At 39.0% G+C, this 25,865-nt stretch overlaps 5 protein-coding genes across 12 annotated transcripts in view; 2 read left to right on the forward strand and 3 right to left on the reverse strand.

The window, feature by feature from the left end:
• Nucleotides 1–3,975: 3,975 nt before the first annotated feature.
• LOC116167830 lies at nt 3,976–4,837 on the reverse strand. Its single transcript, XM_031483374.1, has 2 exons — nt 4,743–4,837; nt 3,976–4,690 (listed from the first exon to the last, which is right to left on the reverse strand). The coding sequence occupies exons 1-2, from the start codon at nt 4,755–4,757 to the stop codon at nt 4,022–4,024; spliced, it is 684 nt and encodes a 227-aa protein (XP_031339234.1). The 5' UTR covers nt 4,758–4,837; the 3' UTR covers nt 3,976–4,021.
• Nucleotides 4,838–5,012: 175 nt separating this feature from the next.
• Nucleotides 5,013–12,988, forward strand: LOC116169167 (cytoplasmic dynein 2 heavy chain 1-like). Its single transcript, XM_031485192.1, has 18 exons — nt 5,013–5,124; nt 5,174–5,549; nt 5,600–5,823; nt 5,867–6,089; nt 6,136–6,301; nt 6,349–6,529; nt 6,577–6,791; nt 6,835–7,068; nt 9,652–9,861; nt 10,122–10,335; nt 10,382–10,482; nt 10,527–10,677; nt 10,723–10,859; nt 10,908–11,152; nt 11,199–11,602; nt 11,967–12,020; nt 12,234–12,374; nt 12,863–12,988. The coding sequence occupies exons 1-18, from the start codon at nt 5,086–5,088 to the stop codon at nt 12,986–12,988; spliced, it is 3,441 nt and encodes a 1,146-aa protein (XP_031341052.1). The 5' UTR covers nt 5,013–5,085.
• Nucleotides 11,630–20,145, reverse strand: LOC116167829 (RING finger protein 121). The gene is made up of 10 exons (XM_031483372.1): nt 19,973–20,145; nt 19,890–19,924; nt 19,698–19,839; nt 19,496–19,650; nt 19,218–19,446; nt 19,031–19,164; nt 18,881–18,982; nt 18,435–18,830; nt 12,218–12,388; nt 11,630–12,160 (listed from the first exon to the last, which is right to left on the reverse strand). The coding sequence occupies exons 1-8, from the start codon at nt 20,006–20,008 to the stop codon at nt 18,710–18,712; spliced, it is 954 nt and encodes a 317-aa protein (XP_031339232.1). The 5' UTR covers nt 20,009–20,145; the 3' UTR covers nt 11,630–12,160; nt 12,218–12,388; nt 18,435–18,709.
• LOC116167828 (cytoplasmic dynein 2 heavy chain 1-like) lies at nt 12,616–15,376 on the forward strand. Its single transcript, XM_031483371.1, has 9 exons — nt 12,616–12,970; nt 13,017–13,376; nt 13,426–13,586; nt 13,633–13,862; nt 13,908–14,179; nt 14,230–14,658; nt 14,706–14,902; nt 14,948–15,137; nt 15,187–15,376. The coding sequence occupies exons 2-9, from the start codon at nt 13,188–13,190 to the stop codon at nt 15,337–15,339; spliced, it is 1,821 nt and encodes a 606-aa protein (XP_031339231.1). The 5' UTR covers nt 12,616–12,970; nt 13,017–13,187; the 3' UTR covers nt 15,340–15,376.
• A 3,615-nt stretch (nt 20,146–23,760) lies between the features above and the next one.
• The window catches only part of LOC116167613 (teneurin-m), a 93,575-nt gene continuing 91,470 nt past the window's right edge, over nt 23,761–25,865 (reverse strand). For all 8 annotated transcript variants that reach the window (XM_031483012.1, XM_031483009.1, XM_031483010.1 and 5 more), the window contains one exon: nt 23,761–25,708. In XM_031483012.1, the coding sequence (XP_031338872.1) occupies nt 24,968–25,708 (741 nt within the window). In that variant the 3' untranslated portion in view covers nt 23,761–24,967. The remainder of the gene's footprint in view (nt 25,709–25,865) is intronic.

A 25,865-nucleotide genomic window follows, 5' to 3' on the forward strand; every position in this document is an offset into this window, starting at 1 on the left:
GACGGCAACAAAGCTTTGGTTACGTTTATTTTTATATCGAGCGGTTTCAAAAAAATCAGCGTTATAGGCAATCGAAGTGTTAATTGTGTAATCACGCATTTACAGCTACGGCGCTGATTTCTTTTTAAATCGCTCTTTACATGTAAAGGTTTAGGAGAAACATCCGCACCCTCAATGCCCGTAATGGACGATCTTTAGAAATAGGGAAGCACTATGAACGTTTCTTGCACACTCGCTTCTTATCTGAAAGCGCTCATTTTATATGCATTTAATTCTGTCTTTTTCCTCTATGAAGCCAGTACAACGTATACAATTCTATAACTGGCAAATTTGTTAAATCAAAACCAAATTGTGGTGTAATTCAACTAATGCATACACCTAAAGTAATTGTTAAGTCCTAATGTACATATTGTATCAATGTTCAATGTGAATAAACCAGTTCGTATTTGACTCAACAAAAGAGACATGACATGGGCCGCAGTCACGAACTAAAATTTAATTGATAAATCACAGTTATATGAAGAAAATGAAGTCCAGAGAAAATAAAAAATGGACCAAAGAAAAACCTACGACCTATGAAATTTAAGTGGAAACCTAGCCGAAAATTGGAAAAGTTGGATACAGCGATTCGAAAATATATTCAATCAGCAACAGAAGTTTAGATGGAAGGACCAGAAGATCCATATGCGCACAAATGGCTTCATCACATGGTGAGGACGCCATTAACATTTCACCAGTTTTCCAACGTTGCAGATAAACGAGAAAAAATAAATTGCCTCCCTCAAGGAAAGTTCGCAAATTAACTTTGTTCCAAAAACAAATGTCACGTATGAACGCTACAATTTTTTACTTTCGAGAACAAAATGAGGAACCGCTGGAACAATTCATCACAAATCTGAAAAACAGCTCAACTATGCTAATTTGGCGTGAAGAGGCATAAGGACGAATTAATAAAAAACATGTTAATAATTGGAATCAAAGGACGAGCCTGTCAGGGAAAAACTATAACAAGAAGACTTGACATTAGGACAAGCATTGATGTTGTATTCGTAACGAGAGTTCCCAGCTCAACAACTCGAGACATGAAAACAAAAGTACATGTCACAAGTCCAAGAGTGAACGAGATCGACAGCATTAGAAGACACAAGAACAATGGATCAAACCACGTGGCCAAATAAGGAGACGAAGTCACGGTTTTGGATAACAGAAGACCAATTTAAAAAAAGTAAGTAATTTGTAACAAGACTGTGGTAAGAAAATCACTCAATAATAACTGTTCTGCTTATGGTGCTTATGCATAATTGCAAAAAAACCAATCAATTTTGCAAATGTTTGTAAATATAAATCACATAGAAATGGAAAAATAAATGAAATTGTTGATCATGATAAATTTACGAACAAAGTCTGTGATAAATGAAATTAGTAAACAATTCAAAATTAATAATTGTACTATAGAACTGATTGTAAATAACAAAGTCAATGTGTTGTCAATTTAAAGTGGACACTGGTGCTAAATGCAAACTTTTCACTAGACCAATTGAAAAGTTAATTGAATTTAATGAAGAAAAGCCATTCAAAGATCGCATGAAATTTTATTTAACTTTTACAGGTCCAAATTCGATTTGTGGTAAATGCCTATTTAAACATCCTAAGACAAACGACAAATTAATAAAAATGTTGAATCCCATATTCACAAAGGCAATGGGGTCGATTATTGGTATAAACGTTTGTGTTGAGTAGACATAGATCAAAATTTCCACGAGGAGTGTTTAACATAAAAAGAAATTTTATGCCATAAATTATAGAAAAACACCTTGGTATTCAGGAACGAAAAGCTAATTTAACGATAATTCAAATTTATTTCAAGGAATAGGGAAAGTAGGGAAGACCCTACCACATTGACTAAATGAAAAATGCAATGCCAGTTGTTAAGCCTATCAAGAAATGTACCTTTGCGATTCAAGAACAATTTAAAAAACACTGTGAACGAATTGGTAAATTTAAAAATAATCGAACGAGTTGAAAGGAAAGTATGTAAATTTCCTACGTCATTGTAAGGAAAATAAACGGTTCCTAGAATTTGCCTTGAACCAAAAACTAAATGAGTCCAATCAAAAAGATTCAAAATAATAAATTAACAAAGTTTAGACGACATAAATTTCAAAACATTAAGTGGTTCCACCAGTTTTAACACTACTAGATGCTACAAGTGGTTTTTGGAATATACCCTGATAAAGGAGTCAAGTAAACTAATGCACATTTTGGCAAACGCCTTTTGGCAGGTAAAGTTTTTTAAGAAATGCCTTTCGGGTATAAAAACCAAGCTAAGTGAAGTATTTCAGGAACGATTCCAAGAATATCGCGGAATAACGGAGTGGCAGGTATTAACATTGATGTACGAAAAATTTGATAAATATAATTTGGTATTTGACATTACGGTCTGTACGTCCGGCATCACTTCCGGTTCAACCGGAATTTTTCAACAAAGTCTATGCTCTTTTTAAGATCTTTAAAAACATCAACTAATTTGCAGTATGACAACATATACATATTTATAAAACTTTGGAAATCTAGCATGCCCTCTGCTGTCAGGATGTGCATTGTGCGGTGAGACAATAGACACCGCGCATCCTGACAGCACACGGTATGCCAGATTTCATAAGTTTTGTAAATATTATATATATCACGAATTCCTCCATTTTGTTGTATATCAATCACATGAGATATTGATATTATCTCGAACACACTGTATATGAAGAATCTTAAGTATAAAAGCACTTAAAACAATATTTATGGAGAGTTAAACAAAACGAAAACCGATGTGTCAAAAGTAAGTCACAGTTAATGTTATCCAATACAGTACAAAAACCAACGAAAAACATATGGGCGTCTAGTTGGGTACCATAGGTACAAATTTTCCAATTTTTTAGAGTTACAATGAAACTTTTTCATTTAATTAATCTAGTGTCATCAGTCATCAGAGAACCACAAACGTTTATTGCCAAAAATAAGGGCGATATATAAATTTAAATCTTAAATGTGGTCAATTGACCCGTTCTGGGGCTTCTAGTGTTAAACAGTCGCGTAATCGTACGTGAGGGTTTTATTGCAAAAGTTGAAATTAATTGCCGCATTACAAACGAAAACTGTGCCGTCATTTCGTCGAAATTATTATCGTGTGTGCTTTTAACGTTAAAAAAGAAGATTTTAACGAGGTAGTTATATATCAAACAAAATGTTGCTGTGGATCTGTACTATTTATCGTTGGATTTTTGAAAAATTTGCTTTGAAATAATACCTGAAAATAGCTGTTTCAATGCGTTATTCTACCGCGTGTTTAGGTTAATTGTTATTTACATAAAAGTCAGGAAAATGACACATTACTGGCGAGGAAATATTGTACGAGGCCTCTTTGGGACCGTCAGGTAAGGTCATTTTACTGACGAGTTTTATATTACATTTTACACGAAATCGTACTTTAATATAAAATTTCAATTTTTATATATAACTTGATTAATGTCAATCTGTCAGTGATGACAGGAGTCATTGTAGACATTTAGAAATGACATAAATGAGGCCGGTAAAGTGACAGGTGCGGCCAGTAAAGTGACAAGCGGCAGGAAACGTCTGCTCTACCTCTGTCATGGAAACTAAAATTTCCTGACAGAAAGTAGGCATGAAAATAAAGGTAAACAAATTACAAAGAATCCTTTGATTGATGTAAACTATTGTAACGGATAACCGGTATGCAGTTTCAAATTCGGATTTTGTTCATAGGAAAATTTGCACATGTACCGCTTCATAGTAAACTTGAACGAAAGTATGTCGGGAGATAATAACATAATAACATGCTGTTTTTAGTACATAAGCGCGGTGAACGAAGATGTCTTGTTCTTATGAACCTAATTAATTCACATTTCTGGTCAGTTTGTGCTCACAATTTGGGTATAGTGCTTTAGAGAGAAAACAGAATCGTACGAATAACGTTTCTTTTATTAATTAATAACAACAAAACGTACGTTCAATAAAACTTAAACGTATTAATGATGGACGGCAATAATTTCTTCTTTACCGGAGCTTCACCGCGACAATCGGCAAGACTCTGTTCCAATTCGGTAATCTTGTCCTTCTGTCCTTGCAGTTGAATTTTAACGCTCGCAATTTCCTCCGCGTGTTTTCTATGCATGTTCGCAACGTGCGCGTTTGCCTCACGAAGCTTGTCGTTGGTGTGGCTCTTCAGTTTGTCATACCTCTGTTGCAGCACTTCGATGTTGCCGACTTGCTCGGTGACCCTATCCACCAAAACGGCCTGGTTCGCTTGGTACCCGGCCAGAATCGTTTTGAGTCGCTCGTACTTCGTCACCAAATCGGCAAATCCGGTCTCGAGACAGGCCAAGTGGTCGCATATAACGTTCCTCTGCGCCATAACGGTTTCGTGCTTGGTCATGATGTCGTGTATAAATTTGTTGTACTTCACGAGTATCTCATCGTCCCGTTTTTCCCGCAGCGATTTTTGGAGGGATCCCTCAAGCTCGACGATATGGGCCTCCATCTCTTGAATTCTCTCGCAGTTATTCTGTATTATGACATCCTTTTCTTTGATGATCTCGTCCATTTTCCCCAACTCGGTATTAACCGTCTTTAGCGAAAACATCGACCTATTATTCATCAAATCTGACTCTTGAATTATCTACGGGAACCCTCTCTTAGTCGCCCTGCAGAAGATCAAGCAATATACTTACGCGTATTATTGACATTTTGCTTTTCGAAATCTAAACTGAAAAATATGGCGCGTGCTAACTGGATCTTTTTTTTAGTTTATTCAGTACAACGGGTTGTTTGATGGCAGTCTCGAGTGGATCGGTGTGAGAAATATTACCATTGCTTGCTCGGCAACCGCCATCAATAATCTATCTATCAGATTCACTTCATCGGTACACGTCTTTAATATTAGGTAAGAGCTTTGCTTTTGGCGCCTTCTGAGTACGCTATTTCAGCCCACCGGAGCAAGAAAGTATCAACGCCATATACTCGCTGTACTTGCCCTTAATTGTAAAGCAACAAAAGTGGTCTACCAATAAGCTGATGAAGATTGTAATGATGATGACCACAGTGTACAACGAGGTTCGCTTTGGTGGCCCACTTAACGGCTCATAACCTTGGAATTTTGCAGGTCGTCAAGCAGTTTAATCTCGTTGAAGGTCACTACGATTTCAGTTTAAACGAGCTGACAAGGTGGTGTCGGGGGATTCTGATGTATAAAGAGGGGGACAAAGACGCGGAGGAGTATCTGCTCGAAATTGTAGTCTACGAGGCCCTGCGACTGTTTCAAGACAGATTAGTGAACGAAAACCATCGCGCCCAATTCGAGGACATCCTGAGGGAGCAATTAAAGATGCAATGGAATAAGGCGGGCTTGTTGCAAGACTGTAAGCGGCACGTATTTGTTCCAGTTCCGAAGGTGGTCGCCTCTCCTCACGTCTCACTGCTTCACAAGCAAGGTGTTGAGGAGTGGACGGACGTTGTCAAAAAAGGAATCGTCCAGTACGGTGAGTGAGTCCCGCTTTTAGACGCATTCGTCTGATTCCTTCGCTTAAAGAACGCGAAGGTGACGTCCTGGAGGTGCTAGTCATCCCGGAATTGGTCCAACTGACCGCGAAGATCGCCAAAGCTTTAGTGGAGCCAGGTGGGAATGTTTTACTGATTGGTGTCGCTGGTGTAGGTAGAAAGCCTTCAGTGAAGATCATATCGGCGCTGCTTTCGGTAAAGCTCGTGGCGCCAATCTTTTCCAATTATCCCCAGTTTAATAACGAGTTGAAAATGGTTGGTATCTTGCATTGCTTCCAGAATAATACCAGTTTTCTAGGCAATTCAACACGCAGCCGTCGAAGGCGAAGAGACCTTCTTGCTGCTGGAAGACAGCAATTTAAACGACAAGCGGGTCGTTGACACAGTAAGCGCGATGCTGTGCTCTGGAGAGGTTCCCGGACTGTACACCTTCGCAGAATTGGAATCGCTAGCAGCAGGTCTAAAAGACGAAGCTGGACGGGCTAGTTACGATGGAAGCCTAATCGATTTCTTTACCGAGCGTAAGTGAATCTCGTCGCGCAACTTTCGCCAATTTCCAAACTCTAGGTATCAAGAAGAAGCTGCATCTGGTGATCTGCATCGAAAGCAATAACACCAAGTTTTCTGAGCTACTTTCAAACTGCCCGGCGCTCTACACCCATTGCAATGTCATTTGGACGTCAGAATGGGGCAAAGACACACTGGAGAGCATCCCAAGCATGCTAATTGAAAGGTTGCGCCCACATTATTAGCGTTCAAAATCAACTTCAATTTTTTCAGCGAAAACAAGAGTAAAATTAAGAAAGCCACCGTCGACCTGGTGGACGGCTTCTTCGAGATTCACGGCATGGTCAAGCAAAGCATTGCGATTCCGTCGCGGTTCATTTCGTTCGTCAAAACCTACATCGAGGTGTTTTCGGATAAAGTAAACGTGATCTCCGAAAGGCAGGGAAAGTTGCAGGTGAGTTTCAATTTCTGCCGACAGCTGACGATGAGCGATGCTTTCAGGCCGGGGTGACCAAACTGACAGACGCGAAGAACGTGGTGGACGAATTAAAGCTGAAGGCGAAAGAGCAGCAGGATAAGTTGTCGCAGAAACAGGAGAAGGCAAACGCGGCACTTGAGATGATCAGTAGTACGATGAAGAACGCCAACACGCAAAAGCACGAAATGGAGAAGCTGAAACAGCACACCGAGAAGGAAAGTGTTTTTCTAGCTAAAAGGTAAGCTACTCTGAATAGCGTGCGTCTGAATAACGAATTGTAGAAAAGAGGAGATCGAGGAGGAACTGTCCGAAGTGAAACCTTTGATCGATGCCGCCCGTACAGCCGTGGGAAACATCAAGACCGAATCGCTTTCAGAAATTCGTTCGCTTCGAGCGCCACCTGACATAATCCGTGATATTTTAGAAGGCGTTTTGAGGTTGATGGGTACTCAAGATACGTCTTGGAACAGTATGAAAAACTTCTTGTCCAAGCGAGGAGTTAAGGAGGATATTAGGTGCGAATTTTAGGCCCAAATTTTGGTATGTTCTTTAATTGGTCCAACAAAAATTTGTTGCTAACCCCAAATTTCCACAGCAGTGTGGGTAGAGGAATTTTTGGGTCTATTTGAGAATTATTTAGCAGATGTTTGATAAGGGGACTTTATCAAAGTAGAATTTAATTGATTTAAGTAAGCGATGGCACAGGTGCACAGTTGTAGGTATGTTGTTGCGATATAAATAAGTTATCGCACTTCGTCGACCCTTACCGAAGATGAAAAATTGTGATGGGGATGGTCGGGACTTAAAAAAAAAGATGGCGTACCGATCTAGCGGGCCGATCTCGGCTTATTTGACTTAGCCTGCGTAACAGTCCGTTGCGTGTAAATTCAAATACCGAAGAAGAAGTCATACAGGATTGCTGTCCAAATTTAATTTTTATGCAATTAAACGTGAGACAATTCAGGGAAACGCGAAATTTTTGGAATTTAAATTCAGAGTACTACAATTCTACATGTTTTTCTCGAAGTTTTGCAGTTACTTTCCAATTTAGCTTTTGAAGAACAAGAGCTTAGAGTAGAGATGAGGTGGCAACCACCCTCGGGGCCCTTTGGCATGATATAGATTTTAATCCTTAGAGAATCTGGTCTATAACTTTTGATTGAGAAGTCTGATCGAAAAAGTACGATTTTGGTGTAGTGGATTTTTGATAAAAAAGGAAGGTTATACTATGCCTTTTTTTTGGGCCGAAGAAAAAATTGCCTCAGATCGACCCGGGAAAAAATTTTCTTATAGAATGTGGCCTGTGGAATCTATAATTTCAAACAGTTCCAAGATTGGACTACTGGTTCAAAAGTTACGGCCCTTTGAATTTTCTTTGGAAATTGGTTTTCAGTCTATTACTTTTGATTGAGAAGTCTGATCGAAAAAGTACGAATTGTTTTGGATTCTACGCATCAAAATTAATAAGAAAAAGTGTTTTCCCGAGAAATTTTGGTGCAGTCGATTTTTGGTAAAAAAGGAAGGTTATACACTGCCTTTTTTTGAGTCCCGAAAGAAAAATTGTCTCAGATCGACCCGGAAAAAGATTTTTTTATAGAATGTGGCCCGTAGAATCCATAATTTCAAACAGTTCAAAGATTGGGCTACTAGTTCAAAAGTTACAGCCCTTTGAATTTTCTTTCGAAATTGGTTTCTAGTCCATAACTTTTGATTGAGAAGTTCGATCGAAAAAGTACGAATTGTTTTGGATTCTACGCACCAAAATTAATAAGAAAAAGTGTTTTCCCGAGAAATTTTGGTGCAGTCGATTTTTGGTAAAAAAGGAAGGTTATACATGCCTTTTTTTGAGCCCCGAAAAAAAAATTGTCTCAGATCGACCCGGAAAAAAAATTTTCTTATAGAATGTGGCCTGTAGAATCAATAATTTCAAACAGTTCCAAGATTGGGCTACTAGTTCAAAAGTTACAGCCCTTTGAATTTTTTTTCGAAATTGGTTTCTAGTCCATAACTTTTGAATGAGAAGTCTGATCGAAAAAGTACGAATTGTTTTGGATTCTACGCACCAAAATTAATAAGAAAAAGTGTTTTCCCGATAGATTTTGGTGTAGTGGATTTTTGATAAAAAAGGAAGGTTATACTATGCCTTTTTTTTGGGCCGAAGAAAAAATTGTCTCAGATCGACCCGGAAAAAAAATTTTCTTATAGAATGTGGCCTGTGGAATCTATAATTTCAAACAGTTCCAAGATTGGACTACTGGTTCAAAAGTTACGGCCCTTTGAATTTTCTTTGGAAATTGGTTTTCAGTCTATAACTTTTGATTGAGAAGTCTGATCGAAAAAGTACGAATTGTTTTGGATTCTACGCACCAAAATTAATAAGAAAAAGTGTTTTCCCGATAGATTTTGGTGTAGTGGATTTTTGATAAAAAAGGAAGGTTATACTATGCCTTTTTTTGGGCCGAAGAAAAAATTGTCTCAGATCGACCCGGAAAAAAAATTTTCTTATAGAATGTGGCCTGTAGAATCCATAATTTCAAACAGTTCCAAGATTGGGCTACTAGTTCAAAAGTTACAGCCCTTTGAATTTTCTTTCGAAATTGGTTTCCAGTCTATAACTTTTGATTGAGAAGTCTGATCGAAAAAGTACGAATTGTTTTGGATTCTACGCACCAAAATTAATAAGAAAAAGTGTTTTCCCGATAGATTTTGGTGTAGTGGATTTTTGATAAAAAAGGAAGGTTATACTATGCCTTTTTTTTGGGCCGAAGAAAAAATTGTCTCAGATCGACCCGGAAAAAAAATTTTCTTATAGAATGTGGCCTGTAGAATCTATAATTTCAAACAGTTCCAAGATTGGGCTACTAGTTCAAAAGTTACGGCCCTTTTAATTTTCTTTCTAAATTGGTTTCTTTAGGCTATTCCCTACCTAGTATCAAAGTTAGTCCATTTTGAAATAAAATGTCAGGTCAAAACCTTCATTTCCTGGACTATAAAAAACAACATAGCAAAATTTGAGAAGCTTGGGAACCTTCCTCGCGATTTCCCGACTGGACTATTTCATTTGTTTATAATTGAATCGGCGACTGTTCTACTTTTAGGTCATTCGATGCGTCGAGAATTACGAGTGAAAACAGGGAGGCAGTTTCGAGGCTGTTAGCGAATAGGAAAGATTCGTTTGATCCGAAAAATGCGAAAAGGGCGTCTGTGGCGGCCGCTCCGTTGGCAGCTTGGGTAACGGCAAACGTGCGTTACTCGACCGTTATTGAGAACATTAAGCCCCTTGAAAGGGAACAGAATAAGCTTAAACAGTAAGTAACCGTTCAAATTCAAAATAACATTAATTTTCGCTACCTGTTACGATTAATACAAAAGACCTTTCCGTAAGGGAATTCACAATGATTCTTGAGCTGGATGTTTGTCGGCGAACCCGTAAAGGCTCGATTTCGCTGTACCATGGATATCTTCCTGCATCGTCGGCTGAAAAAAATTTCCTTAAAATTTGTAGACTCCGGGGAAAATTTTGAAAATAACGAAACGTTGGGGGTTTTTAAATTATGATTCTTTTCAGGAATTTAGCCACTGCCGAGCTTCAACTGACTGAGCTCAGTAGCGGACTAATGGACGTAGACACCGCGGTTGCCAAGCTCAAAAATCAACTTTCCACATACACAAAGGAAGCGGCCGAAATCGAGATAAACTTAAACGCAGCCAGAGACACTTTAAATTCGGCGGAAGGTCTGATCAACAAGCTGAACGACGAATATGAACGATGGAAGATACAGGTTGGACACCCAATTATTATCCCTACGACATTTTGAGCCTTTTCAGTTGAAGGAGTTTTCGGACGAGCTGAAAATGTTGCCCACCAATTCCCTCTTGGCCTCGGCGTTCATCACTTACCTTCCGGGAGAATCGGAGGATAGCAGAATGTAAAATTAACTCAGTGCGCTTCGTATACTTACAGCTTTTTTAGAGTCATACTGGAAAAATGGCAAGAGGTCTTGGGCGCTACCAAATTTTCTTTGGAGGAATTTCTCGGTTCGGAGAGGGAGCAGCTGCAGTGGCAAACCGAGGGCTTACCCGCTGACCAATTGTCCTTGCAAAACGCTGTTATAATCCTCAATGTGAGTTAGGCGCCCCCCCCCCCCAAGTTTAATTAATGTTTCCAGACGAGTGTAACGCCGCTCTTCCTCGATCCCTCGTCGATCGCTTCGGATTGGATCAAGGCGCATCTCAAATCCAAAACGGTCGAAATCGTATCTCAAGATTCTCCAAAGTTTAACACTGTACTAGAGCTAGCGATCAGGTTATTTGCACTGCTGTTTGCTGGACTAGTTACTAGATTTCCTTACAGATTTGGTAAATTTCTGATCATCGAGGAAGTTGAGACGATCTCTCCGACCTTATTTCCAATACTAAGAAAGCAGTTTGTCGACCAAGGTGATAGAAAATCGGTTCATCTCAATGGAAAACTAGTCGATTATCACAACGACTTCAAGCTGATTCTTTCTTGTCGCAACGCTCAATTGCAGCTTTCGGCCGATCTGGCTGCCGTGGTGAATGTTGTCAATTTTACGACAACCCACGCGGGACTCTCAGGTATTTACTGCAATCTGTAATGCGATTACTTACGCAACTGTTCTAGAGCAACTACTAATGAGCGCAATAAAGCAAGACAGTCCCGAACTGGAAACGCGTCGCAAAGATTTGCTGCGCCAAAGAGAGGAGCTACAGGAGAAGCAGTACAATTTACAAAATCGGCTCTTGGAGGATCTGGCCAATGCGTCCGGTGACATTTTGCAAAATAAGAACCTTATGGTTTCACTGAACGAAACCAAGGCGAGCTCCAGCGCAATTGCCACCGCCCTGGTCGAATCCGAAGGTCTGCATCGAAAACTGCAGGAAGAGTATGATGTGTACAAAGAGATTGCCTCGTTTGCTAGTGCGCTTTATTTCGCCATTGACGAGTTTGCTAATGCAAACGTGCTGTATTCCCTATCAGTTCCCGCTTTCATTCGACTATTTTTGAAATCTCTCCCCCAACTTAAGGTAAGCTCTTATTGTCAACAATTCGGGTAAGTGCCAAGATTTTATTAGGACCAAGTAGTGCCATTGTTGGCAAGGTTGACGTATTCAGCATGCATAATTGACATAGGTTAAGGAAAGAAAATCTGTGATATAAATAGCATGTAGACGCTTACAATAAATTTTATCAGTTAACAATCTTCGAACTGTCGGTAACGTACCGGGTTTGAGTTATAAGATCATCCCCGGCCGAGTTTAAGTTTTGTTGGGTGAGCATTAGGATTTACATCCCTAACGCTCCATTTGGTTCTTCGAGCCGGATGCCGCATTTGGTCCTTCGAGCCTTTAAATGAATTGGTGCCGCGTTACGTTTATGTTCCGGTTCCAGGAAGTGCCGCGTTACCTCAAGGGTTTCGGTCCCGGTGAAGTGCTACATTTAGAAGTGAGTTTGTACAAACCATACGGAAAGTTGCTAAAAAATATCTCAAAAAACCAAGGAAAGCTCGACCCGGATAGATTTGAGTTCTTAGTCTGAAAGAACCCAGCAGGCTCGGGTAGCTTGGGCGGGCCTCTTTCGTACTACTAGAAAGTAATTTATTGATAGTATTTATTTATTCACTAGTGCCTAATATTACTTACAGTTAATAATTTTTAGGACCAAAGCTTCGGTTTCGTACAAAGAACTCTGATCCAAGCGGTATACGGCTACATGAGCAGGGCGATCTTTAAGGCCGACAGACTGAAGTTTGCTCTCCATTTGTGCCACAAAATACTGCCTCGTGAAATTCCATCCGATGTAAGTGAAGTCTCCTAAAAATGTGTACCTGATGATGATATTTATTAAGAAGTAGACATAGGGATTTGCGTGTGTGTTTCCCTATGTCTACTTTTAAAAGACAAAAACTCTTCTGAAAAGCGCCTAATTTTATGCATCTAGAATCACTTTTTAAAACTAAAAAACATCTGGGTGTGTTTTAGTTTAATAAATAAATCTTTTACGCTCCTTAAACTGATTCCGGTACTATACCAATTGACAATATCAACCTCTTCTTCGCACATGAACGAAAATAAAAATGCGAACGCAGAGCAACAATATTTTAATTAATTAATGTGAGCCAGATTAGTTTTAAGAAGTCTGGTTGCATAAAATTAGGCGCCGTTCAGAAGAGATTTTGTTATTTAAAAGTAGACATGAAATAGCACTGTTTAAGTCAAATTTGGCTGCTACTTTTAACTTAAAAACATAGTATCAAATACTAGGCAACATGCTCTTTTTCTTTACAGGAGTGGAACTTTTTCATTGGCAACTCTTTCATTGGCAAAATTGATAAGGGGCAAAGTGTCCCCGAGTGGATTCCCGAAAGTGTATCGCGCAATGTTGCCGCGTTGCAGGTGAGCCGAGTTTCTTAGGCGGCATTGCTTCAGTGTCAAGTTTCAGAGTGCTCTGCCGGGACTCTACAGTAAATTGCAGTTGGAGAAAGAGTCCACGTGGCGGAGCTTCTTCGGGAGTAACGAGTGCGAGGCGAACTTTCCCACGCACTGCGATCTGAGCGAGTTTCAAAAGGTAATCGTGGTTCAGGTGCTTCGAAGGAACCGCCTGTATTCGGCCATGCGCCAGTGCAGCCTGCGATTAATGAGCTTGCAGAGCTTAAACTCGGAGATCATCCAGTTTTCGGCAATCTACAATGAAACGGTTGTTGGGGAGCCAATTTTGTTGGTGACGGCCCCCGGTACTGACCCATCTGTTGAGATCAGAGAGTTTGCCAGTGAGAAACTTGGAAAGGATCAGTATGTGGAGGTATTATAATCGCTCTGCTGAGAGTTGAGTAACAAAACACGTATCGCAGATTGCCATGGGTGAGGGGCAAGAATCGAAAACATTAGCTGCACTAGCAGAGGCCGGGGAGCAAGGGCATTGGCTAGTACTGAAAAATTTGCATTTGGTCACCGCGTGGTTGCCAATCTTGTGCCAGAATATGAAGAGAATGCAATTGCACAAGTCATTTAGGTAACCCCCAACGCAACTGGTACATTTTAACTTTGGTAATTTGTAGATTATGGTTGATCACTGAACCACATCCAGGGTTCAGTTCAGTTTTGGCCCGCAGCAGCTTGAAGATTGCGTATGAAGTTCCTCAAGGAATCAAGAACAATATACTGCGGACCTACTCATCGTGGGGCACATCCTACATTGAAAAACTCAATCCAACGGGTAGCCGATTGTTCTTCATCCTCGCATGCATCCACGCTCTCCTTCAAGAGCGCCGCACCTACATTCCTCAAGGTAAACTACCCGACCTATCCAAATTGACTCATTATTCTATGTTAGGGTGGTCAAAGTCGTACGAATTTAATGACACAGACTTCTCTACCGCCATCCGTTTAACCGTCGAACTAATGCAAACACCCAACATACAAATACAGTGGAACTACCTCACTGGTGTCTGTTGCGATTCTGTCTACGGAGGGCGCATAGAAAACATACAGGATTTGGGAATCCTAGACTCGTACTTATCCCAGTACTTTGTCGACGAAGCGTTGACTCACCGTTGGAGACCCCTGGGAATGAGCAACTCCCTCCCTTCGTACTCAAACTTTCAGGTAAGGTAAGGTGGCCAATAAACGCTCGATTTTAATTCGTGGTTCCTCAGGATTATATCAATTCGATAAATCAGCTGTCCGACAGAGATTTGCCGTCCTATTTCGGTCTGCCCGAGAACATTCAGCAGGCTTGGGAGAAAACGACCTCCATGGACATCATCTCGTACTTGCGAAATCTCAACTTGGAAAAACACGCGTCCGCGGCGCTCCTGGGCGATGACTTACACAAAAAGCTGTTACCGTTTATGATGCTATGGAAGAAGTTGAATCAATCCCAAGACTTCATCAGGATTCCCACACCTACTCCAATTATACAAAAGTCTCTAATGGAGAACTTTATATCCGAAGAGTACTGTTACGCAGTCACTGTGGTGAAAAAGATTCACAAGACTTTCTCGATACTGAACAAGCTTTCAAAGGGAGCGGTTCCCATTGAGCCCAAGTATCTCGAAGTAGCCAATGATTTGCTGCTGTATCGGGTACGTGTACGTGTATCATCATGCGTATTTGACTTGTGCAATTCTAGACACCCAAAATTTGGAAAAAGCTTTGGAACGGGCCCGATGATCCAACGAAATACTTAAAAACTGTGATGTACAAAACGGGTAAAATAGCAATGTGGAACGAGTCGCGTATGGAGGCAGTCTATGAACGTCCCGTCAACTTATCTTCATTCTTTCATCCTGCCACGTTTCTATCTGTATTTAAACAAGATTTCGCACGGTAAGTTCACAATTTGGAGTACGTGGTAATGCGAAATGTCTACAGGAGGAAGAATACTGCGATGGACGACTTAAGACTGAAGTCGAGCTGGAGACATACTCCGGGCGATGGAGTTATAACAATTACAAATCTTCTCATTGAAGGTGCCCTATTTGAAGGAAGTAATATCACTGACTGCCATGCCAACTCCGATAGTATAAACGTGGCACCTGACTGTCACCTTAGTTGGGTAAACGTACGGCGTATTCATACAGTTTTGCAAAAATACTAAGTTCTTTCTTTAGGAAAACAAAGGCGAGAATGACAAGGCGATTAAGCTTCCCTTGTACGAAACCAACACTCGTGAAGATATCTTAGCGTATTTAAACGTAGAAAATAACTTCAGAGAAAATAATAAGTGGATACAAGCCGGTGTGGCGTTCTATGTTACTTGTTAAAATGTAGAATATAAATGAATAAATGTTACTTACCCTACCAGGAATTAATTTGGTAATGTGATTTTATTTCTCCTAGAGTGGTCCATATGACAAAATATAGTTAAGGGTCGTATAAGAAAAATCAAACACCCTGTATAAAAACTGTGTATCGCTATGGATTCTACATAAAAAAGTGCAAATCGACTAAATTCGAGAAAGTCCTCTAGCGGCCAAACGATTAGTGATGATTGATTTTCTCTTTAAAATTTGGCTCTAGACACCTAGGTCCATGTTTTGATATCTCTTAATAAAGCGTGTTCCCATTAGAAAGTGGACCACCCTGTACATTAGTGAGAGAGAGTACGCAAAATGGGGCGCTATCACCATTTCTGTGCATATTAACTGTAAACAGCCTCCTCTGACGCCTCAATCACAATGACGCTGTGATAAGGGGATGATAATCCATACTAATAACAGGCACATTTGAGGCTACTCACCGCAGATTGATGCAATCGACTCAGAATAACCGAAAAATGGCACTTCTTAATCATGTGCACAGACTTGCGTGCCTTGCTTGCACAAACGCAAACTCTGATAGCGGCCATGGAGGCCCTTCTGGGTCTGCCTCCACTAGATCTACATGTGACAGAGCAGACCACTCTGGCATCTTTGCGTGTGTACAATAAGCAGTTGCTGAATAGCAGAGGTGGGCCACTCTCGAATTATGGATCAGGCGATCAAGCGGTGGTCTCTAAAGGGGCGATCGAATTTCAAAAAAAAGGGCCGTAACCTTTGAACTAGTAGCCCAGCATCTTGGAACTGTTTGAAATTATGGATTCTACAGGCCACATTCAATACGAAAATTTTTTTTCCGGGTCGATCTGAGACAATTTTTCTTTCGGCCCAAAAAAAGGCATAGTATAACCTTCCTTTTTTATCAAAAATCGACTACACCAAAATTTCTCGGGAAAAAAGCTTTTTCTTATTAATTTTGGTGCGTAGAATCCAAAACAATTCGTACTTTTTCGATCAGACTTCTCAGTTCTCAATCAAAAGTTATAGACTAGAAACTTAATTCTCAGTCTTTAAAATGATCACACAGGAGCGAAATGTTTAATTTTTGAGTTTCGTGGGTTACTCCTTTGACAGCGAAAGGCACAAATCCCAAAATGTTTATAGCCTTGCCTGAGTTTTTGATTAATATTAAAATAATCAACGCAGAATTCATTGTGCTGACATCTGTTTTTATTAATGTGGACTAACATTTTATCGCTAAATGCAGGACACTTTATTACCACCATTATTTTAGTTGCTACTTACACCTCAAAGATGTCGCAACACTTATTTTATACTTAAAGTCACTAAATATATATATATATATAAATATATCTAGTGACTTTATTTATACTGTATGAAATGTTAGATGTCAGAGCGAACTTATTAAAAACCATAGACGCTTCCATAGATATATGAAGTTTTTACCTCAAATGCATAAATGAATGTTTGTTTATTTTATTTTATAGTCAAAAATTAAACTTTGTTATCATTCCTTTCGCGCTTACAGGTTTAAATTAGGGAACTGGCTACTGGGAATCACAGGAAAGCGGCAGACTCAACCTTTGCGGAATATGATACTGTTCGCTCTGGGGCGTGCAATCGAAGACATGTAGTTCTCGATGGATGAGAAACGTTAGCATTGAATTCAGACAACACAAATTGAAAAGCAAAATGCTTTGTAACCAAAACAGGAGGACACCGTGGAGAACTCGCCGAAAACCCATTCTAATGCAATTCAAACTTCTCAAGGTTAAAATCGGAACGATTACATGATTGCAGCAGCTGCCGATGGTGAGAAGCTATTCTTTAAAGAATTGAGCCTAGAGTTTATTTGATAGAACTACGGTTATAGATATATACATAAGGCAAAACTGTTACGCAGTTTGCAATCACGAAAAAATGTGTTGTTTGTGCGATCTTCGTGTGAAAGTTGTTGTAAAACGGTTTAGTTTAATGTACCTGTTATTGAAATTGTTCTTCCAAGGGCTTTAAATAAACTCCTATGCATAAGAAGTTACGAATTGCAAAAATAAATGTTTTCTGTTCATTGAGCATGATGTGTTGCCTACAAACCAGGCTACACAAATATCGAGTGCCCATATTCAAATTAGGGATTTGCTTGAATCTCCCCAATCTGCCGTTTTTATTAAAGGTAACGAGGGCCTCCACGAACGAATGGCCCAGGGCCCCGAAAAACTTAAAAACGGCACTGCATTTAATGCGACGTTGCTATTAATCGCATAAATTCAAATGAAATTTTAAAATAAGTTGCGTACGTGGCGACATCTCAACTAGACTTCTAAAACTATAATTGATAGAAAGTGTATCGATTGCCAAGGAGATGGCGCAGTAGTACTTGTTGTATTTAAATTATCTATTCAAAAACCGGGCCTTTAACCATACATTTTGAACTGCCATTTAAGGAATAATAAGAACGAGAAAATTCAAAGGGCTGTAACTTTTGAACTCGTATCCCAATCTTGGAACTGTTTGAAATTATAGATTCTACAGGCCACATTCTATAAGAAAATTTTTTTTCCGGGTCGATTTGAGACAATTTTTTTTGAGGGGCTCAAAAAAAGGCAGTGTATAACCTTCCTTTTTTCCAAAAATCGACTGCACCAAAATTTCTCGGGAAAACACTTTTTCTTATTAATTTTGGTGCGTAGAATCCAAAACAATTCGTACTTTTTCGATCAGACTTCTCAATCAAAAGTTATAGACTAGAAACCAATTTCGAAAAAAAATTCAAAGGGCTGTAACTTTTGAACTAGTATCCCAATCTTGGAACTGTTTGAAATTATAGATTCTACAGGCCACATTCTATAAGAAATTTTTTTTCCGGGTATAATTGTGTATCCAATAAGTCATACTTATGTAATGTGTGTTGCCTACTTCTATTTTGACTTCACGATGCAACATGGCGACTGGGCTCATTTTCGCTACAGTCTCTTATAGTCACTGACTAATGTAATGACACTAAAATATATTGTTTATTTGGCTCAATGGAAGCTAAATCAAAATTGCTTAAAATGTAAAATAGTCCACGAAATACTTACCTACTCAAAAAACAAAATAGAAGCTTAGAAGACGTTTTTGAGCAAACTACAATAAATAAAATGAAAAGAAATTTTGAAATGATTCCAGTTCTTTAATGAGCATTAAAACACGTACTTAACATTTAGATTTTTTCTAAATTTGCCTGTTTAACTTATTATGGCTCATAAAATCATACTTTATAATCACAATAAAATAATCAAATAGGATCTTTAATTTATCTAAATAAAAATACTTAAAAAAAAGTAACAAATTTAACTACGTTGCCGCTTGTAGGTCATTCTAAACCTAAAATCCAATTGATTCCTTGCACTATAAATAATATCATCGGCTGCCATGCAACGAGCCAACGTATCCAGTCAAGCAACTGTCCAAATAGGACGTGAGGTTTTTCCCATCTATAATGAGCTAAGGTTGACAAAGAAGTACAAACATAAAAAAAGGATACGGATTACAGAACATTCGTTTGAGGTCTACTTTCTCCTTGCAATAAGGGCAGGTTTGCTTCTTGCCCACAATGCACCAACCGCGAATGCAGAACTCGTGAAACCTACACAGCAAATGAAAGACCTGCTACGACAATAGCACGCTTACTTACGTGTGATTACATGATAATTTGTACGTATTCTCGATGATACTATCTTGAGTTTCGCCAATGATAAACGCGTTTCCACACACAGCACAGACGCCCGGATCTAAACTCCTTGTAGGCATGCCGTGATCTGTATAATACTGTTGTTAAATTAAAATTTATTTTACCATTTAGATTTACTCAGGATACTTACTCCAATGTGAGAGGCCATTTTATCGGCGCAAATTTCGGAGATGTCCCGACCCAAAACTCCATAATATAATCCGTAAAATATAAATAGCAACCCGCAATCCATCCACGTTGTTGGTTTTGCATTAAATACAATATTGAAACCAAAAAACGTGACCATCATAATACAGTACCCTATAATTCCAAGAATATAACTGAGTTTATATAATAGGAGAAACCATTTATATACTAGTCTGTAAGGTTAAACGTTCTCTTTCAGAATGCAGGCGGAAAGGGCATTACCTGGGAGTGGTTCCCTCGATCGGCTTTTGAATCGCTTTACGAACTATCAGACCCGTAATACACGAAAATAACAGCCAAATGAATATGAACCGCCACCAATGGTTTCGCAAGCACACAAACAGAGGAATTATCCACATCCCCAATAACGTAATCATCTAAAAGTGGAGGATTATCGGGCACCTCACCGGCATCGTGACCTTACAGAATACGATTTATAGAAGCGTTTTTTCCATTCGATTAGTACTAATTGGGCTATGACCAGAGTGACTATGAGAATTATGACCATTTCGGCGTGCATTTTCTCGTGACCCTCGTGCTTTTCGTGCATCTGCTGATGTTCCCACCTAAGAATTCATTTAATAAGTTAGTTCCAACGAGAGGGTCGGCTGTTTACCTCCATTTCTCCTCGAGGGTCAGCTCTTCTAGAGTCTACAATGGTTTAATCAGACATGTATCTCGTACATTAGAAGTGCTCACCCTATTGCCTAATTCAACCGGTTTATGTAAATCCATAATTAAAAAAGGGCTCTATCGATCCAAATGACTAGCCTTTATTCACTAATTTAGTAACGTAAAGGTAAATTTATGCCAATGCCATGGTTTAAAGGCAAACAATTTTCATATTTAATTTTTGACGTTTTCTGTCTGGGGTTTTTGTACCTGCAACTAAAACATAACGTGATTCCCTATCAAATGCGCGCCTTTTTTTTAAAAATTGGCGCTCTTTTCAAAAGAAATTGATTACAACTTATAACAAATATTAACTCGATTAGGTACACTAAAGTATGTGCGTTTTATTTTCAAGATGCATAGCATAGAAAAGTAGTTAACAAATCGGACGTAGTGGAAGAGTTAGGATAAGTAACCTCTCTCACTTGTGAGAGTTTCTAATATTGTAAAACATCACTGAAGAGGAAAACAATGAATATCACTGGATTCTGGTTGTCTAGTATAAAAACAGTCGCCTTTATGCTATTGTATTTTCATCGCTATCTAGCCCATGAGAAAAAAATACATACAAAAATACACTATGGAACAATTCATATGGTTTATAATAATTTACATATATTTGCATACAGATTCTTTATACAAATCTAAGTAGTAACACGATAGAAAAGAGGCCCAACTATACTGCTTTTATTAGGCCATGTTTGCAAACTTATTTGTAAAAAGGTAGGTTTTTAATCTCACTCTTTGGTCGGATGGATGGCTGGCGACATCTGGGCGCCATTCTCGAGCGTGGTTTACGAACATGGTGATTTTTCAGTTTTTTCTTATCTTCTTCTACAGTTTTCGTCCAATTTGTTTTCAAACTGATATTATCGGAAAGATAATGGAATTTTGTTTTTTCCTAGGGGCGAAATAAACCCTCTGCTTCGACGGGTAGTAGACTTCGGGTCGGTGCGAACTTTGTCACCCGGTTTATTAAAGCAGTCTCTCTTTTTTGTATCGCCAAAAGAGGACCGTGCTATGAGAAGTGTCCGAGAAATTCAGTAGGTACTATTTTCTGGAGGGTTTTAAGCAATGGCGCATCATATGATCGTGGGGGCGTCAGAAGTGGGTACCGACAAAGCAAATCTATGGTAGCCCTTGACAAGATCTTACTGGTAGAGAATTCAAACGCGACATGCGATATCGGCGAAGATTTAATTTAGGCGCAATCATAAAACGCGGATTTCAAATTTCAAAAGTACGACGCATGCGCTTCTGAGAAGAATTACATTTAGTTTTAAATTAATAGTGTCTTTCGTTCCTTGTTGTTGGTGATGACACTATGGTTACGAAACACATCCTCATTGGCTGATTTATATTTACTGTCCCTGTCTGCTTTTTCAAATATTTGTTAATTTTTATAGTTTATTTCTTTACAAATGTATGCATTATAAATTATGTAAATGTAGCATAAGTAGTATAATTATGTAAAAATAAAAAATGTAGCACTTATTTTTATTCAACTGGTCGTATTCTGACATCCCTTAAGCAATATAGCGCGTGCTGCAACTTTGGCGCGAAGAAAGGCTTAAGTTTAAATAAAATATGAATTCGTGCGTACAAAAATAAATTTCGAGGGCTCCTGTTAACAATTGTGTTAGATGGTAGAGTAGTGTACTTGTAAGCGCCGTTTAACCGCCATCAGGTCGTCAGATTCCCACCCAGATGGCAGCCTTGAGGAGCCTAGGAAAGAAGTCTTTTCCTGCACTACCGTTAGGTAGTAGGTACAGCCTGGGAGGTTGCCAACCACCTCCTTCGACCACTAAAGGGGATGATAGTTTTTGCACGAAGCGTTTCAGGGTTTAGTTATTAGTGAGATTAGGTTTATAGAGTATTTAGCTGAGAAATCTTGTATCAGGAGAACATAATGTGAGAGGAGGTGATCAAAAGTTAGGATAAAGTACGAGTGTGGTTAGGTTAGAGTGCTCGTTAGGTTATGTGGGAAATCTTGTATCAGGAGAATATAATGTGTGAGGAGATTGAAAGTTAGGATAAAATATTAGTGAGGTTATGTTAGAGTGCTAGTTAGGTTAGGCCAGAAATCTTGTATCAGGAGAATATAATGTGCGAGGAGATTGAAGGATGGGATAAAATATTAGTGAGGTTAGGTTAGGGCGGTAGTTAGGTTAGTTAAGAAATCTTGTATCAGGAGAATATAATGTGGGAGGAGATTGAAGGATGGGATAAAATATTAGTGAGGTTAGGTTAGAGCGGTAGTTAGGTTAGTTAAGAAATCTTGTATCAGGAGAATATAATGTGCGAGAAGATTGAAGGTTGGGATAAAATATTAGTGAAGTTAGGTTAGAGCGGTACTTAGGTTAGGTCAAATTGGTTTAGGCGTCTAAAATTTTATCCTAACCTTCAATCTCCTCGCACATTATATTCTCCTGATACAAGATTTTTTACCTAACCTGACTACCACTTTTAACCTAACCTCACTAATATTTTATACTAACCTGCAATCTCTTCGCACATTATATTCTCCTGATACAAGATTTTTGACATAACCTAACTAGCACTCTAACCTAACCTCACTAATATTTTATACTAACCTGCAATCTCCTCGCACATTATATTCTCCTGATACAAGATTTTTAATTAGTGTTAATATTTAACGTAGGGCAACACCAATGGCACTTCTGCACAGCAACTTTTAATGATCTTATTAATTTTTTAATCCAACGTTTCATTTTTGCGGGATCGTTTTGCAGCAAATGCAAGTAAAATCGAAAAATTCGAGTATTTTAAAACCCAAAAAAATGTTCAGGGATTTCTAAAACTGCAACTTTTTCCTATTTAACCAAATATGTATCTCTTACCCTTTCTACAATGCCCACGGTGGCCCTTTATCTCGGACACAATGTATCCCATTTGTATATATGTTTCGCACTCTCTATATGTGTGTTCTCTTTAACCTGCAGCTTGCCATATAGCTGCCTCTGTTGCACCCACATGATAGTAATAGAGTTTTTTCTTTACAATTATACACTGTTCCATTATTTCACTTGGGACTTGTTTATCTGTGCCCCTATCAATCAAATAATATAAAAGTAGATTACCAATGTATGTTCTAGACCAGGAAGTGACGTCACACCAATCAGAAACGAGGTCGTGACGTCACAACCAATCAGAGAAGAGCACGCCCTGCTACGCCCCTCTCTTGCAGGTTCGTAAAGCGATCCAATAGCTTTTTCAACTGGTCCAACAGGTTCGTGAAGCGGTCAACATATTTTAGAACCGGTACTAGTTCACACGGCTGTTGAACCGAGTGGAAAAGCTGTTGGTACCGCTTTACGAATCTTCGCTGACGCGACTATGGTCACCAAAGGCTCGTTGCGCCAAAGCGGCACCTACATGGGTCGAGAACTGCACTCCAAGCATGCCGTACTCACCGAGCGCAAATAAGATACTTATATTCGCCATGACACAATCCAATTAAAAGAGAGTGAAATGTTATGAGTGAAATAGTAACACAGGTTCTGGCTCACTTTGACCTTGAGTTCTGCGCATGCGCCAATTCCAAGATTAAACTACTGAAGGTCATCGTGGTTGTTGTCTAAACGAACAGATCTGTTTAACAAATACAGGTCTGTTCATAAGAAACATGATTGATGATAAGTTTATTGTAGCAAATGAGTTACTCACCTATACCTACTGCAATCTTGGAATTTTTTAAAGTTTTGTTTTATGAATTTTTGTATTGGTTCTGAAAGTAACCTGTAAAAAAGCAAACAAAAGATGAATACCTTCCTTTGTATTTAGTAAACGGTATATCATTGAATAGAACAAAATATATTTACATATTAAAAAACAATATACAGAATAAATTTATATACCTATACATTACATAAAACGTAATAATAAATCGCCCACAATTATGTTCATAATTTATAATTGTTACCGGTGCTGGCTGCGAACAACCACACAACAATTGCACATACAATATTGATTATCAATTAAAATATATATAATTATATACGATACAAAGTATTGCTTTCTTTGTTAGTCACATTTTTGAAAAAATATCACTTTTCCACGTTGGCAAAATGCCTGCCCCAACTTATTCTTTTTTTTCTCGTTAAAATGATCAAACGATAATTCACATATATGATAATTAGTTAAATCTATCGAAGGTCATTTATCATTACAACAGCTGTACCTATTTGATTATAGTATGAGTAAACTATCGCAAAGAAATAATTACATATTATTATGTATTACCGGCAAATAGACAGTTAAAGTGAAGTGTACGTACGTTTTCCATGTATACAATATATATCTAAAGTACGCTATTCTAATGATCAATGGACCTATACAATACATTCGTTACGGCCCAGTTTTCTAGTGTTTGGAAGGTAGCGGTAGACAAGCACCAGGATAAAATCGACAAACATAAAAAATTATCGTTACATATTTACACGTAGTACGGATTATCTATTTACTGTTACTCTATTCTCTTTAGTTCAGAAGTATTCGACATCACAAATAATTGTGGAATAAGCGAAATAAAACACACACGGACGCAGACTCATACTTTTTTCAGTTCATTAATATCTGCACTATTTATCATATAAAAAGCTGCTTATTTACAGTTCTTATTGCCTTATGTTAAATTTACTATACTTTATACAATAGAAGAATTCTCGGAAATATACAGAAGATCACTCTTAGTGGTTCATTTTACTCGTACACCCTGTGTAAGAATATTCATCAGTTCACGCTCTCATAGGCCTTCTCGCGTTTTTCGTGACCCCGTCACGTCGTATGGACTATTTATTCATTGTTGTTATCAAAATAACCTCGTTTTGGGTTTTATTAAAAATACGTTATTTATTTAAAAATAATTCTGCATTTAGAGGTTGTAAGAACGACTAGGATTTTATTATTACTTAGTTGATGTTCACTTATGGCACATTAAAAATATTTGTGACGTACTTTAGTTAATTACACCGTCGAATAGCTACTAAAGACTTCCTTCAATCACGACTCGTGCCGGTGTATTCTCGACTTTCTCGGCCCACTTTTTCGGCGTTTTCGCTTAGTGTCTCTTTGGAAGGCGACGTTGCCAGGGTCGTCGGCTAGCTGTGGGTATTTGTGAACGCTGTGTATGTCGACGCCCTCGTAGCCATCCACGTCACCGTGCGATATCAGTTCTTCCTTTTCTTCTTCGGTCCAGTCGCCGCGCCCTTGGAAACCGGCGGCCACCAATTGTTTCTCCACCTCCCAAGCTCGTTCGACCGCTCGTTTATGGGCGTGTTTCAGAATCCTATGTCGTTCCTGATCGGGATCGGCGCCGTACTTAATGATCACCACCGCGTCGGGATTGTGCAGCCTCAACTCCTTCCCTCCAGACGTTCCGTGATCGGACGTCTCGTGCGTCGTAACATTAAACATTCCGCCCAGTCGCTTCAGTTCGTCCAAGTCGTCCCTGATCTTCAGCACGTTGTCTTTAACGAAATAGAATACGTCCTGATCGTGAATGCTAAAGTGCAGCTCCAAAAAGAAGGAGTTATTGAAGACCGAGGTCACTACGTCTTGTACCACACCGTTTACGCCCTCAACGACACTTACAAGCGCACGTCCGCTCACTCGCGATATTAAAACACCTTCGCCGAACACCGACTTTCGATACGCCACCCTTGGAAGTAGGTTTCTCGTTTTCGGCTCCATCTTCAAAAGCGGTTTGGGAACGAAACCGAAATCGCCAAACTTCTCGTTGATCTGCAACATAAAGGGTTTTGTCACACATTTTACCCTCATATAAGTAGGTATTCGCTTGTTCAGTTGTTTTTCTTTTGTCTTAAACAAGGAGATGATGTGCAAACAGAGTAAGTAAAGAGTTGTTGAACATTTAGGTAACAAGATCGGACAGTCTATG

This window comes from Photinus pyralis, unplaced genomic scaffold (assembly GCF_008802855.1).
Source record: "Photinus pyralis isolate 1611_PpyrPB1 unplaced genomic scaffold, Ppyr1.3 Ppyr1.4_LG4, whole genome shotgun sequence".
Lineage (NCBI taxonomy): Eukaryota > Metazoa > Arthropoda > Insecta > Coleoptera > Lampyridae > Photinus > Photinus pyralis.